Raw genomic sequence first — 13,166 nt, forward strand, 5'->3', positions numbered from 1 at the left:
TAAAGATGTGCTAAGACGCAAGTTAAATTACAATAAAACTGCTACAAAATTCTTCTTGGCAATTTTATTCATTTATTTGTTAAGTTCATTACCTGCAGAGCAAATACGGTGGCCCCAACCAAATTCAATAATGAAAAAACCACAGTATTTTAACTAAAACATTAAAGTCATTATAATCATAGCAGAATCTGAAGCAGCAACACCAGTAACTGGTCTGGGCCTGACATGTTACTTCCAAATAAGGAGATGGTCTGTATCTGAATGGGTGACTGCCTGTGAACCACATGAATGCCACCTTGGGTCCCATGAGAGAAGATAGGCAGGATATCAATGTATGTATGTATGTATGTATGTATGTATGTATGTAAATAAAATGTTTATAGAAGCCAAAGTATTTCTCAAAAGTCCAAGTTAGAAACACTGATGTTGACCAGTTGTTCCTTGCCATGTAGCAAAATTAAAACCATCTGTTGGTATTCAACTACATTTTTTCCAGCAGTGCAAATATTAGTGCTAGCACAGCAGGACTTTGCCCCATCTTCTTCCCCTTCAGCCCAGAACACACCACCCCCAAATCTGCTTTGGGGGAATTGGGGGAATTCCCAAAATAAATTTAGAAGGTGCAGATTAAGAGGGAGAAGAGGGAGAGAACATTCCACTGCCCAAGAAGAAATCTTTGAACTTATGGAATGTTCTCCTTAGTGCTACAGTGAATGCAACCAATTTAAATTAGGTGTTGAATTGTGATACTTCATCTAGCCCTGTATTATTCTTCCTTTCCAGAAAAACACCTAGATAACATCAGCATTGCAGGAACCAAGTATTATTTCAGGAAGACAGAAAGCACTTTATAAGGGGACTCCGTTGATTAAAGAATTGTTAATAAATCCCCTGTCTTTTGTTTATCTGTATAAATTTAAAAACAGTTGCATATTGTGAAAACTTTACTATAAGGTGCCTTTTGAAATATTGAAAAAAGTGATATGAACAGTTCAAAAACTTACAATGTAATGAACACAATGCTGCCAGTTAAAAATTAACTACCTACCTCCACATTTTCTTTTACAGTAACAAATCCAAAGAACAACAGCAAAGCAAAAAGGCATGCCAATTTAAGTAATTAAGGGCACAGTCTCATTTTCTCTTTGTTGCATGAGAAGGAAGGGAACGGGAATCTCATGCGAACAGGTCAATCAGTGATTGTGACACTAGAATCTGAATCTAGTATTGATCAAAGTGTTTGTTCAAAAATAGAAAAGAAAACCTTCAAGTGACATAATAGAGCCTGGTGCGTTGACTCCCATACTTCCAAAGCGTCTTACAGGACAGCAGGAGCCAACCCCACTCTGTTATTTCCACGGTCAAAGACAGAGTAGTATTGGCCAATGAAAACATCGCCCAGAATCCAGAGCGGTCCAGCTGGGGGTTGCATGTCTAAGCCCTGGAATCCGCTGGTGCAGAGTCCCATCCCATCGCTATTCTCCTAATGGGGAAAGAAACAATTATAGATGTGAGGGCAAACAATATTAATTTATCAGGGAGCAAATCATTCCCAATCCAGGATGCCAACATTCTGTACACAGAATAGGAGTTTCATCCATTGAACTGAAAATGCTTTGCTACAGGCTGTATTTACCATTTTATATTTTTAAAAGGCAAATAAAGTGGAAGCACTGAGAGCACCACAAGGCAAGGACAAATCCTGATGGCCAGTTTGAAACCCTCCTGGTAGTTTCTGGTTCCTATCTGCAACACAACCCACAAGGACTTCACGCTCATGGGTGGGAGTTAGACAGGATAAAGGAAAGTAAGTTGCCTGGAGCTTTCTCTCCTTCAGTTTGGGTTCTACTTGCTTTGCTGTATTTCATTTACCTAAGCTAAAGAGAAGTGAGGCAACTGGACTCGGAGAATGCATGCTGTGTCCTCTGACACCCTTCAAGCCAATCACGCTCTTCCTGGTATCCTTTCACTAGGAAGGGGGTTTCCCTATCACTGATAAAAGGATCCAAAGGGAGCTAGGGTTGCCTTCCAAACTCAATCTTCCTTATGCATCCTTTCAATGGCAAGGGCGCCTTGCCACAAACACACACACTTAATTGTGTGTGCACATGCCCACACCTTGTGAATTATTGTGTATCATCATTTACTTGTACAGATTAAAATTCCCCCTTGACATATAAGCAACAAGCGTGCATGGAAGCTGTGGCCCTTTCGTCCCTTCTTAAACTGTTTTGATTGTAGAGTTCAATTAAAGAGGGTTAATAGGTAACCAATTGTCATTACACAATCCAAGCTATGCAGCCCTAGGAGTTCTGCCACAGTTCTGTTTTGTTTTGACCTCTTTGACGCATGATCCCTGTACAGACTTTTCTGAATCTGAGTTCATGGAAAAGTTTCTTAACGAGGAAACTATTATTCCGAAAGAAGAACTGTTCTCATGCCTCTTTCCTCAATGTGGAGCTAAAGAAAGATCTCACAAAACTAGCCCATACTTCCTCACAAACGTCAGGCATTCTTGTCTTGCAGAAGAGGACCCAAGAGAAAGAGGACTTACCTGGAGGGTGTAGGCCTCTGGGGAAAGAGTGTAAGGGATCCCATTGATTGTGAAAGTAACGGTAGGCATTACGTTCAGGTTGCTGCATTCCATGGCATACTGCAAAACAATGGGGATGCTTGCAATGGTCCAAATACAGATTTTTGAAGTAAAACCAACCAACGAAAGAATCTACCTATGCAATTTTGGGAAGGGAAGTCTACATACAGGAGAAGAAACAATTGGATGCATTCTTTCTTGCACTGGGTCATTTAAAGGTATGTGCATGTAAAGGCATTGCCTCATAAATATGCATTTCAAACTGCATAAGGGGGGAAATGCCTGGAAGTAACAAGTGATAGCAGAAAAAACTGCTGTCAGTGAAAAGGTTACACATCCCCCTTTCTCCCCATCTGTATTTCAGCAGCATGTGGCAGTGGAGGAATGAGGCTCATGAAGTGATCCTCAATATGAAAATTAGGGGGTTACAAGCATATCCCTATTTTCAGCTGTGAAATATTAGACCAAGCTGCATGATTCCCTGGGTTTTGGCCATTTTCAATTTCAAGTATCTGACTGATTTTCATGACAGCTTTCTCCCAAAGAACTTCCTAAATTCATCTGGGCTGTCATTTCAGAGAACTCACCCGCAAAAACCATCTTCTTCCTCCAAAAAAAGACCCTCGCTTGGAAACTGTATTTAGCAGACACTTATGAGTACTTGACGCGGGTGGCGCTGTGGGTTAAACCACAGAGCCTAGGTCTTGCCAATCAGAAGGTCGGCGGTTCGAATCCCCGTGACGGGGTGAGCTCCCGTTGCTCGGTCCCTGCTCCTGCCAACCTAGCAGTTCGAAAGCACGTCAGGTGCAAGTAGATAAATAGGTACTGCTCCGGTAGGAAGGTAAACGGCGTTTCCATGTGCTGCTCTGGTTTGCCAGAAGCGGCTTAGTCATGGCCACATGACCCGCTGTCTGCAGACAAACACCGGCTCCCTCGGCCAATAAAGCGAGATGCGCGCCGCAACCCCAGAGTCGGTCATAACTGGACCTAATGGTCAGGGGCCCCTTATGAGTACTTAAAGTGGCATGTCAAATGCAGTACAAAGTAAACAACAACAAAAAAACACCTAGATGGGTATTAATACGGATGGGCAGATCAGTCAATTTCAGTTTCTCTCAGTTTGCAAACAAACAATAACAAATTAATTAGCCCTCATGAAAAGCCATCAAGATTTTAGTGAGGATTTCCCCCAACATACACATTTTTCTGTGTAATTTGTTTAAGATATATATTTTTGCAAAGCAGTTTTCCCCAATATCATGCATCTTTGCATGTTATTTTCACTAATAGATGCATTTATAAGCACACTTTATACTAGTATGTGCATTTTCATACACATTACAGTGATACCTCCGGTTACGAACTTAATCCATTCCGGAGGTCCGTTTGTAACCTGAAACCACTCGTAATATGAGGCTTGCTTTTGGTAATGGAGCCTCCCGCTGCTGCCATCCTGCCAGCACGTGACTTCCGCTCGCATCCGGGGCAAAGGTTGCAACCGGGAGCATCTACTTCTGGGTTAGCAGAGTTCGTAACCTGCAGCATTCTCAAGGGGGAACGATATATAACACGAGGTCGCAAAACTGCATTGCAAAATTCAGAGAAGTGTGAATTCAAAAAAGGATGCCTGTGTTTCTGATTCATGCTCTTTTGTTTTTTTTTAACTTCTTTTTATTCATTTTCTATAACCAAACCACAAAAAAAGAAAAACAAAAATAAACAACACACACCAAAGAAAAAAGAAAACATCAACCAAAACAAAACACATGAACAAACCAGAAGACAAACATTAATTAACAACAAATAATGGTTGACTTCCCTCCATCTCGGTTTTGGGTTATGTAAATATTAAATCCATTCTGCAGTTTTTCATTTTATATCGTCTACACATCGCAAGGGTTATATTAAACCTACTGTGATTTTTATATCTCTAGAATTTGTTTCCATATATGTTATGAATTTGGTCCAACCGTCAATAAACTTTGTACCTTTTTGCTGTCTGATGTTCTGCGTCATTTTTGCCAAATCCATATATTCAAATAATTTAATTTGCCAATCTTTAATGGTTGGGATATTTGGGGTATTCATGCTCTTTTGGAAGGTGCCAATCAGGTCAATTCACCTTTAAATGTGAACTGGGCCAAATCCCAATCCCCCAATCCCTAATGATGAAGGAGGAAAAGCAAAGGAGGACCAGGAGGCCCTAAAACCGGCAAAAAGTAAAACAGAAGTGCAAAGAGAAAAGTATAGAGCTTGCCCTAGATGTGTGCCACTCCATCTGAGATGCTGTGGTGAGTTTCTTTTCCAAATCAGAACCTACCTCCCCATCCATAGGTACTGCTCCAATTAATGTCTGCATTCGCTTTATATCTTTAGAAGGACCTGTGATGAGAGAAGTCCCTGTGTCCACTATAGCTTGGCATCCTTCTGCACAAAATTCAATTGCTCCACCCACCTGGATACTGAAAAGAAGGACAATGAAATCAGCCCTGAATAAAGGGTGTGGATGGTTGCTGCTCCAGCAGAACTGCATTGCTGCCCTTATTGCCCATCTTATTATATGGTAACCTGACCAGAATACTCTTTTCCTGGATGTGTGACTGCTATATCACATGTCTGTGTTTACTTTCCAGGCTTGGAAAGTGTGAGAACGGAAGCCAGTCTTATCTCTTCCATTTGTACTGTTCTTTTGTACTTCTTTACTCTCTCTCTTTTGGAGAAGAAGTGAAAGGACGCCATGATTGCTTTGTCCTGTATATATTGCTTAATAAATACTTAGAATGCACACACCTACACTCCACGTCGTTTCTGCTATGAGTGTTCCTGCTATGAGCGTTTCTGCCATGAGCGTGCACATATTCTTTTGATATGTGCTGCTGGTGCGCATGTCCCAGGCTGCACTTCATCAGGAAGATGCCTGGAGAGGTCTGTCTCATTCCAGGAGCTGCGTGGGCATGTTCCGACAGACCAGAATACTCTTTTCATTTTTAATGGCTGCCATTTTCCTCTTGGCTTTTCGCTCTTTGCAGCTGTATCCGTCTAGGCCATGGGTAGGCAAACTAAGGCCCAGGGGCCGGATCCGGCCCAATCGCCTTCTCAATCTGGCCCGCGGACGGTCCGGGAATCAGTGTGTTTTTACATGAGTATAATGTGTCCTTTTATTTGAAATGCATCTCTGGGTTATTTGTGAGGCCTGCCTGGTGTTTTGACATGAGTAGAATGTGTGCTTTTATTTAAAATGCATCTCTGGGTTATTTATGGGGCATAGGAATTTGTTCATCCCCCCCCAAAAAAAATAGTCTGCCCCCCCCAACAAGGTCTGAGGGACAGTGGACTGACCCCCTGCTGAAAAGGTTTGCTGACCCCTGATCTAGGCCCTGGGCAGCTGGTAAAGATCAGAAGATCCATAAGAGACAAACAAGATAATGCTTCAAATGCATCTTTGTATTCTGAGGAGTATGGCATGCAGGGGATTTAACCCTTTCTCTTGCTCTGTTTTCCCATTGAGAATCACCTCCTGAAGCTGCCATTTTTGTCTTTATCTGTTTTGGAGACTAATGGCAGCTTTGGATGTTACAGGGGAAAGGACCACATCATGGTCCCAGTCTGGACTGGAGGACCCCCATGGCTGCATATTGGAATTCCAAGACTCTAATAGATATCACCCAAGCAATGAGCTACTAAGCTTCAAAACTACAGGCAGCAGTTGCCTCCTTTACATAACTGGGGAAGGTAGCCTGGAATTTCTGCACCCAAGGCAATGGTCTAATAAACTTTCCATCAGTGCAAGGATATCTGCTTGTACAACAGAACTTCCCCCTCCCCCCCACCTGTTCTGGGGTTTCTCCCAACCCTCCGGAGCAGATTAGGGAAGGGCACAAGGCACCCATAGGGAGAGAAGTGGGGAATTTCCATTGCACAAGCAGATATCCTTGTGTGATGACAGAGCATGCTAGTTGGATGCTGCCTTCAGTTCCCTGGATTTTGGCCTACGTTGATGTCAGGAAAGCATATTACTGATTTTCATTACAGCCTACAAACTTTCCCATCTTTTTCTGTGCTGTCATTTCAGAGAATTCCAACACCAAGAAATAAGAGGCACTTACTTATCCAGTAGAATCTGCCAGTATCCCTGTTTAGTGACTGGAATCCAGTTGAGGCTTCCACTAAAATGGGAAGGATCAAAGCCACCAAAGATCAGTTCCCCTCCTATAGAAGAATCTGGGTTCCTGGAAAAGAATTGGGATTTCCTTTGATGTGGGCCTTTCCATCAGTGTAATTCCACTTTACTCCACTGATATTTCACATGAATTCCCTGCCTCTTTTAAATCTCTGCATGTATAAATAGTCACCATCTGCTTGCCTTTTGGTCTCAGTTTTCATTTATTTTATTTAATGCAGATGCTGGCCTTGAAAGACAAGCCAGTGACTGGTATTGTTGGTCATGTTCTCATACCTGTTCAGGTAAACAGAGAATATTGGCAAGTTCACCAAGTTTTGAGCCATCATATTATCAAAGACGGGGGTGACTCCATCCACCGCCAGGGATGGGTAGGCCAGACCAAGGATCCCATCAAATTCTGAATCCAGAAAGGTGCTGCCAGGCTCATTGACACTCTCTGCAAACTGCTGATTGGCTACAGTGATTCCTTCAACCTGGAGGGCAGAAGTCCTACACATTATTTCTCATCCTATGGTCATGTAAGAAACCAGTTATGGTGAAACCCAGAAGGTAAAGTTCAGAGAGAAGGAAACATTTGGGATATTATTATTATTAAAATGTATTACCTGTCATTCATCTTAATGTTTTAGGGCTAGTTACAACAATTAAAACACATTGTTAATAGCAAAACACAATAATAAAAAAATGTTTAAAGCAAAACTTAAAATTCAGAAATTATGTACAATGAAAGATATAACAAGGAAACATGAAAAAAGACTGGAGTTGATGCCTGACTACACACTCAACCAAGGCCTTGGAATAATAATAATAATAATAATAATAATAAATAAATAAATAAATAAATAAATAAATAAATAAATCATTGTACCCTGCCAATCTGACTGTGTTGCCCCAGCCACTCTGGGCTGGTGCCAGTTTAAAGTATACCATATTGGGATGTAAAGACTAATAGTCTCAATCAATGTGAGGCAGTTTCATATGCTCAAGGTGCAGTAAGTATTACAGGAGAATCTCTTACTCTTATGGTTGTAATTTTCTTTGAACATCCTGATTTACCGTATATGAACTAGGAGTGCTGAGCATCTTCTAAGATCAGGTCCTTTGGAGCTAGGAACAGTTCTGGACTTGAAACCCTGAGAAAAACAAGGATGCCCTCTGCCCCTAAAAGGTGTTCATGTGTGGCCCTGTCTTGTCCAGGTAACACTTTATCATCTCAAAAGAGAATAAGGATAAGCATAAAAGAAAGAAGTGGGTCTTCTACTCACAGTCACTTGATCCATTCCAATTATTCCCGTCAAGCTACCTGTGCCATATTGAATGGAAAAAGCAGTCCCCACTTCGCTGTAGGTGCTGGATTGTGATGGCTGATACCTGGAGTGTGTAGCTGTGGGGGTTTTTTAAGAGGGGAAAAATTGTGAGAACACTGCAGGAGTAAAATATGGCACTCCATAACAGGCATATGAGGAACATATGGAGCTATAGTGGCATGAACTCTCATTGCCCAGCACAGCACATGCTTACTCTCAGAATTGCCATTGTGTTCAATCGGTCTTTCTTTCAAGCAAGAATCTAGTGCAGTGATGCAGATAGATTCCAGTGAAAAGTACTGCATATGTTTTGGGGTGAATCAGGTGGTATTTGTTACTGCCTTTTCAGGATGACAATACACAGTCAGTAATTACATCTTAGAGTAGCACCTGAGTTATTGGGGCCTGTATTAATCAGTGTGGATAGGTGACATTTGATAACCAGAAACCTGAAGAATGCCCTAGAAATACGCATTGTGAGTGCCCAGAAATATTGTATTAATTATTGTGGGTTGCTTTATTGCTTTGTTAAAACTGAGTTTGCTTGAATTTGGCATCATCTATTATTGCTATTTGGGTAAATGTAAAACACCATATTCTGCATTGCCCTATACATATCCAGGCATACCATATACGCACAAGAATTCTGTGGATATGATTGATGAGTTTCCTGAAAACATTTTTTCACTAGCCTAAGTTTTCCAGTTTTGTCAGAAATTAATATTTATTGTACCCAATTTTGTGCCTTAATGGACCTTTTGAGGTTGGGTTTTGCATTCCCTTGCTTAGTGGTTTTGCACAGTATCCACATGACACAGTCCAAATCCAAAGGCAGCCACATATTTTGTTGACTTTTTTTTTGGCACTGCCGATATGCGTTGCCATACATCCCAGATATTTTGCTGATTTCCACCCAGACACTGCTTCTGACAGTATTCCAGGTATGTCCGGGAAAATCCAACAAGTAGCACCCCCCCAAAAAAATCTGTCCATATTAAATTGGGGGGGGGGATATGAGATGCAATTCTGATGTGGATGACATCATGTGGATACTTTTATGCAGCACCATTTCCCCAAAAAATTGCTGTGTGGAAATGACCTTGGTCTCACTGAACACAGCAAGACTTACTCCTGAGTTAACATGCAGAAGACGACAGTCAATTATTTTGCATTCACTATTCGACAATTCTTCCAGCGCCTCGCTTATTTACACAATAATTTTTTACTTAGAAAAATCACCCCAAGCTGCTTTTTCCTATCACCATTCCTCAGGGAATCTGTCTGAAAGTATTCTTTTTTTCATCATTTATCATAGTAAATGCGCCTCCCTGTGGTGAGATCATGATCACACCCTGACAAGCAAGAAGAAGTAAGACTTAACACAAGATTTCCATGGCTAATCATTTCCCTCCGGACTGTTCCTCTTTTTTTCCTTCTTTACAACAGATTCTTCCTGTGCTCATATTCATTTTATAGTAAACACTTTCCAATCACAAGAGAGTAACTTGCAACACAATCAGCAGGGGAGGAAGATAATTTGACTTCCATTTGACAGATGGGATAAAGTACAGCTTACATATCGCAGCCACCAGACAGAGCCCACTTTACTTTGTATCACACAGAAGCCATGATGTGATGTGATCTATATCCAAGTATCAAGTTTGGCGGAAATGACTGGCAGAATCCGAGACCAGGGAGAAGAGTTGGTGAAAGAAGATTGGAAGAAATTCAAAGACTATTTGCAGAAACATTGTAAAATTAATGAATGTTAAAATGATGTTGGATTGAAATTAAGCGGCCTTAGCAACAAGGTTAATAAGAATATGTAAAAATGGATTGATAACGGATGAAAATATAAAGTTATAATATGTTGAGATATAGAGTTAAGATAAATGAAAGAGGGTAAGGATTTGCTGAACTAACCATGTGAACGGGAATACAAAAAAGGGAGGTGTGAGGAGGTCAGGGAAATAAGTAAACGAAATTTAAGATATGAAAAAATTGATTTGTTTTTAATTATTTTCTATCTACTTTTTCTGTATTATGTATCTTTTTTTCTATGTATTTTTGTATTTTTTGTATTTTTTTCTTTTTTTTCTTTTGCTTTCTTTTTATTCTGTAATTTTCTTCTTTTTGTAAAACTTCAATAAATATCTTATAAAAAAAAAGTATCAAGTTACCACAAACAGCCATATGGAAAGATTGGTGGGAGGTGTAGGGGGAATTGCCTGACCCTATGATGAAGGGTCTGAGTGTGTGTGTTTTTAAAATAAGGTTTTATTAAAGCTTTTCATCAAACACAGCTTGCCCTGAGGGCCACATTTCCTCATAAGCAATCTTTCAGGGGCCATATGCCAGTGGCAGGTGGGCAGAGGTGAAGAAGCAGGTGGAGAAACAAGAGAGTCTTATCTCTGTACCGTCAGCTCCATGCAAAGCAGAGGTTTATACAGACATCCCTCCAACCAGGCAAGCAAGAGGCCTGATCACAATTCAGAAAGAAGTTCTGGCTGGGCAAAGCACTCGAGGATGGGTGTGGAGCAGGGGTGTCCCCTGAGGGCAAGATAAGAGAGCTCTGGAAGGCCGGAGGTTCACCACCTCTGAACTGCATGGTAACAGTTTGCACAGAGCACAGTTTAAAGTGGGTTCTTCATGGGTCTCCATGATATGTAAAATCAAGATGTGATTCGTACATCAGGATACAAAGCGCTTTGTAACCAAGGAACCTGACCACTGCCTTCGCCTCAGGGAGTTGACCCTTACATATCACTTTTTTTGCAGCTTATAGTGAATTTACTCTTTAAACACAACCAAAGTCCACCCACAGCCCATTCCTCTCCTCCCATCCCCATCCATACCGCAAGCTTTGCTGACACAGTAAACGGATGGCACCCAGAGGTTGGAGGAGCCTGTGTCAAAGAGCACAGTGAAATTCTGAGGAGGATTCCCGATGGAGATCCGTCCAAAATATTCTACCTAGCAGAAAGGAAAAAAAACAACATTTCTTTTCCAGGTATTGTGATGGGGAAATACTCAGCGCAGCCACAGAAAAGCAGAAACCTTTCCCAACCTTTGCCCATTCAGCGTTTACAATTTGCCCCTTTGCACAGACATGTGGAATTAGGGACTTCGAAAAAGAGACCTGAACTTTAGCTCTGTATCTTGACCTAGAAGTACAGAGCTAATGTGATATATCATCCCAACTTTCTAACTAGAACATCTTATTGGTGGAAAGAATGTGATTCTTTCCCCACGATGCCCCTTCAGATAGCAATAATGCAACAACATTGGGGAAGCATCACAGAATAGCTAATAAAGCAAAACAATGTATAGACAATCCAGTATAAATCCATCACTAATGCACTATTATTGCACCAGGGACATGTTGCAGAATATACTAGAGGAGCGGCGAGATAAACACCAGTCTGGCGGGACTGAAAGAGAGGCAGAGAATTAGATGGTATCCTGGTGGGGTTTGTGATCTGATATGCAGCAGTGGATTTCCTGCTTGTAGCTGTGCTTTGCTTCCTCCTGTGCTGAACTTGTACATTTGTAAATGCCTTAAGTCTCCAGTGATCTCTCCTCCAAAGGAAACCAAAGCTGGGTTAAGTGCTGCCCCTGGAACTTCTCGTTGCTTGGAGGAAGTGAGGAGTACATAAAATTATAATTATGTTCTTCCCAACATAAGGGAAGTAAAATGTAGAAATAATTGGATTCATTACATATATGCATATACTGAATAGAACCCTTTGTCTAAGACCAGAGCTGCTTTTCAAAGTGGCCCATCAAAAAGAAAAGGAATAAGCCAACAGCTTGCAGAGCAGATATATGGCAAGGTGCCATATATTATCTAATTTCTGAATTTGTATAGATTCGGTTGAAGTGGGAGACAGGGAGCTTGTCTAAAGGTCCTTCATGCAAAAACCACACACAACAACAACAATGCAACATCTGTCTCCTTTGTCGTTGCCATATTGCTGCTTCTCATGGTTCCGCTTCAGCTCTTAACTTACATCAAAATAGTTGAGGAGTGGCTCGTTGGCTTCCTGGATAGCCGAGCAGTCCTGGGTATACTGGATCATATCCAACTTGTGGGCCTTCCAGAACTGAGACAGTTGCCCACGTTCCCTCAAAGTCTTCCTCAAAGATTTATGTCTTCTCAGGGGAACTCTGAGGGGAAGCGGAAGAAAATGTAAGTAATGCTGCACTGTAAAAACTAAGAAAAGCATTCTTATGAGGAACAACTATACAGCAGTTGCCACCAACTCTATGGTTTTTATTGCTCATATCTTTAGAACTCTGTCCATGGCGTATTTCTTATGAGTTCACCGCTGGCTTTGTTTTTGTTACCATGAGATAGTTATTGCCTGATATCAATAGAAAGCCAACCTAGATGAAGTGGCAAATACGTTTTCTGCAGTTGGTCATTATTTGCCATGTATTGTTATGCACTCTGTGGATCCCATTAGCAATGCTCCACACAGTGTGAGATTTGATCACCATGCGCCTTTGCTTTGGAGCATCATTCACCACACATTCTTGGGGCAGTTGTGTGCCAGTGTTGGAAGTCTGTGTGCTGTAACAAATTTGGGGCTCTAGTTTTAAGTGTCCTGCCATTTGAAGAATTGAGCCTCACAGCTAAGCCTTGTGACTGGGCAACGTCTACTGCTTGAAAGAAGAAAAAAGAAAGCCAAGGAAATGTGCTTACCTGTGAAATCCACTGGCCAGCCAAATGCAAAACATGAAAAGGATCAACGGCTTCATCCTGGCAGTACAGGTCTTATGCTTTCATTGACTTGTAACAACTGAACAAAGGCTTTGTACTTATACCCACATGCCCAGCCCAGCCCAGCCCCTGTGATAAAGCTGAAGAAAAATATACAGCAAAAAGGCCACACCACTTAATGTCAATATAACACCTTGGAAGAGAAATGAGTCATTATACCTGTGTGCCATTCCAGCGACAAAAGATTAGGTGATTTCTGGACACAATCAGGAAAGGGGAGGAATAATGGCACCCACTGGTTATAGGTGTGTATAGATAAAGGCACCAATGTCCCATCTGTGTGTATAGAGTTTCTGAAAT

At 41.4% G+C, this 13,166-nt stretch overlaps 1 protein-coding gene across 1 annotated transcript; it reads right to left on the bottom strand.

Annotated features, from left to right (window-relative positions):
- Positions 1 to 348: 348 nt before the first annotated feature.
- CTSE (cathepsin E) lies at positions 349 to 12,870 on the bottom strand. The gene is made up of 9 exons (XM_053393351.1): positions 12,789 to 12,870; positions 12,094 to 12,250; positions 10,939 to 11,056; positions 8,042 to 8,160; positions 7,050 to 7,249; positions 6,700 to 6,822; positions 4,914 to 5,055; positions 2,555 to 2,653; positions 349 to 1,483 (listed from the first exon to the last, which is right to left on the bottom strand). The coding sequence occupies exons 1-9, from the start codon at positions 12,842 to 12,844 to the stop codon at positions 1,319 to 1,321; spliced, it is 1,179 nt and encodes a 392-aa protein (XP_053249326.1). The 5' UTR covers positions 12,845 to 12,870; the 3' UTR covers positions 349 to 1,318.
- Between the last annotated feature and the right edge of the window lie 296 nt (positions 12,871 to 13,166).

This window comes from Podarcis raffonei, chromosome 6 (assembly GCF_027172205.1).
Source record: "Podarcis raffonei isolate rPodRaf1 chromosome 6, rPodRaf1.pri, whole genome shotgun sequence".
NCBI lineage: Eukaryota > Metazoa > Chordata > Lepidosauria > Squamata > Lacertidae > Podarcis > Podarcis raffonei.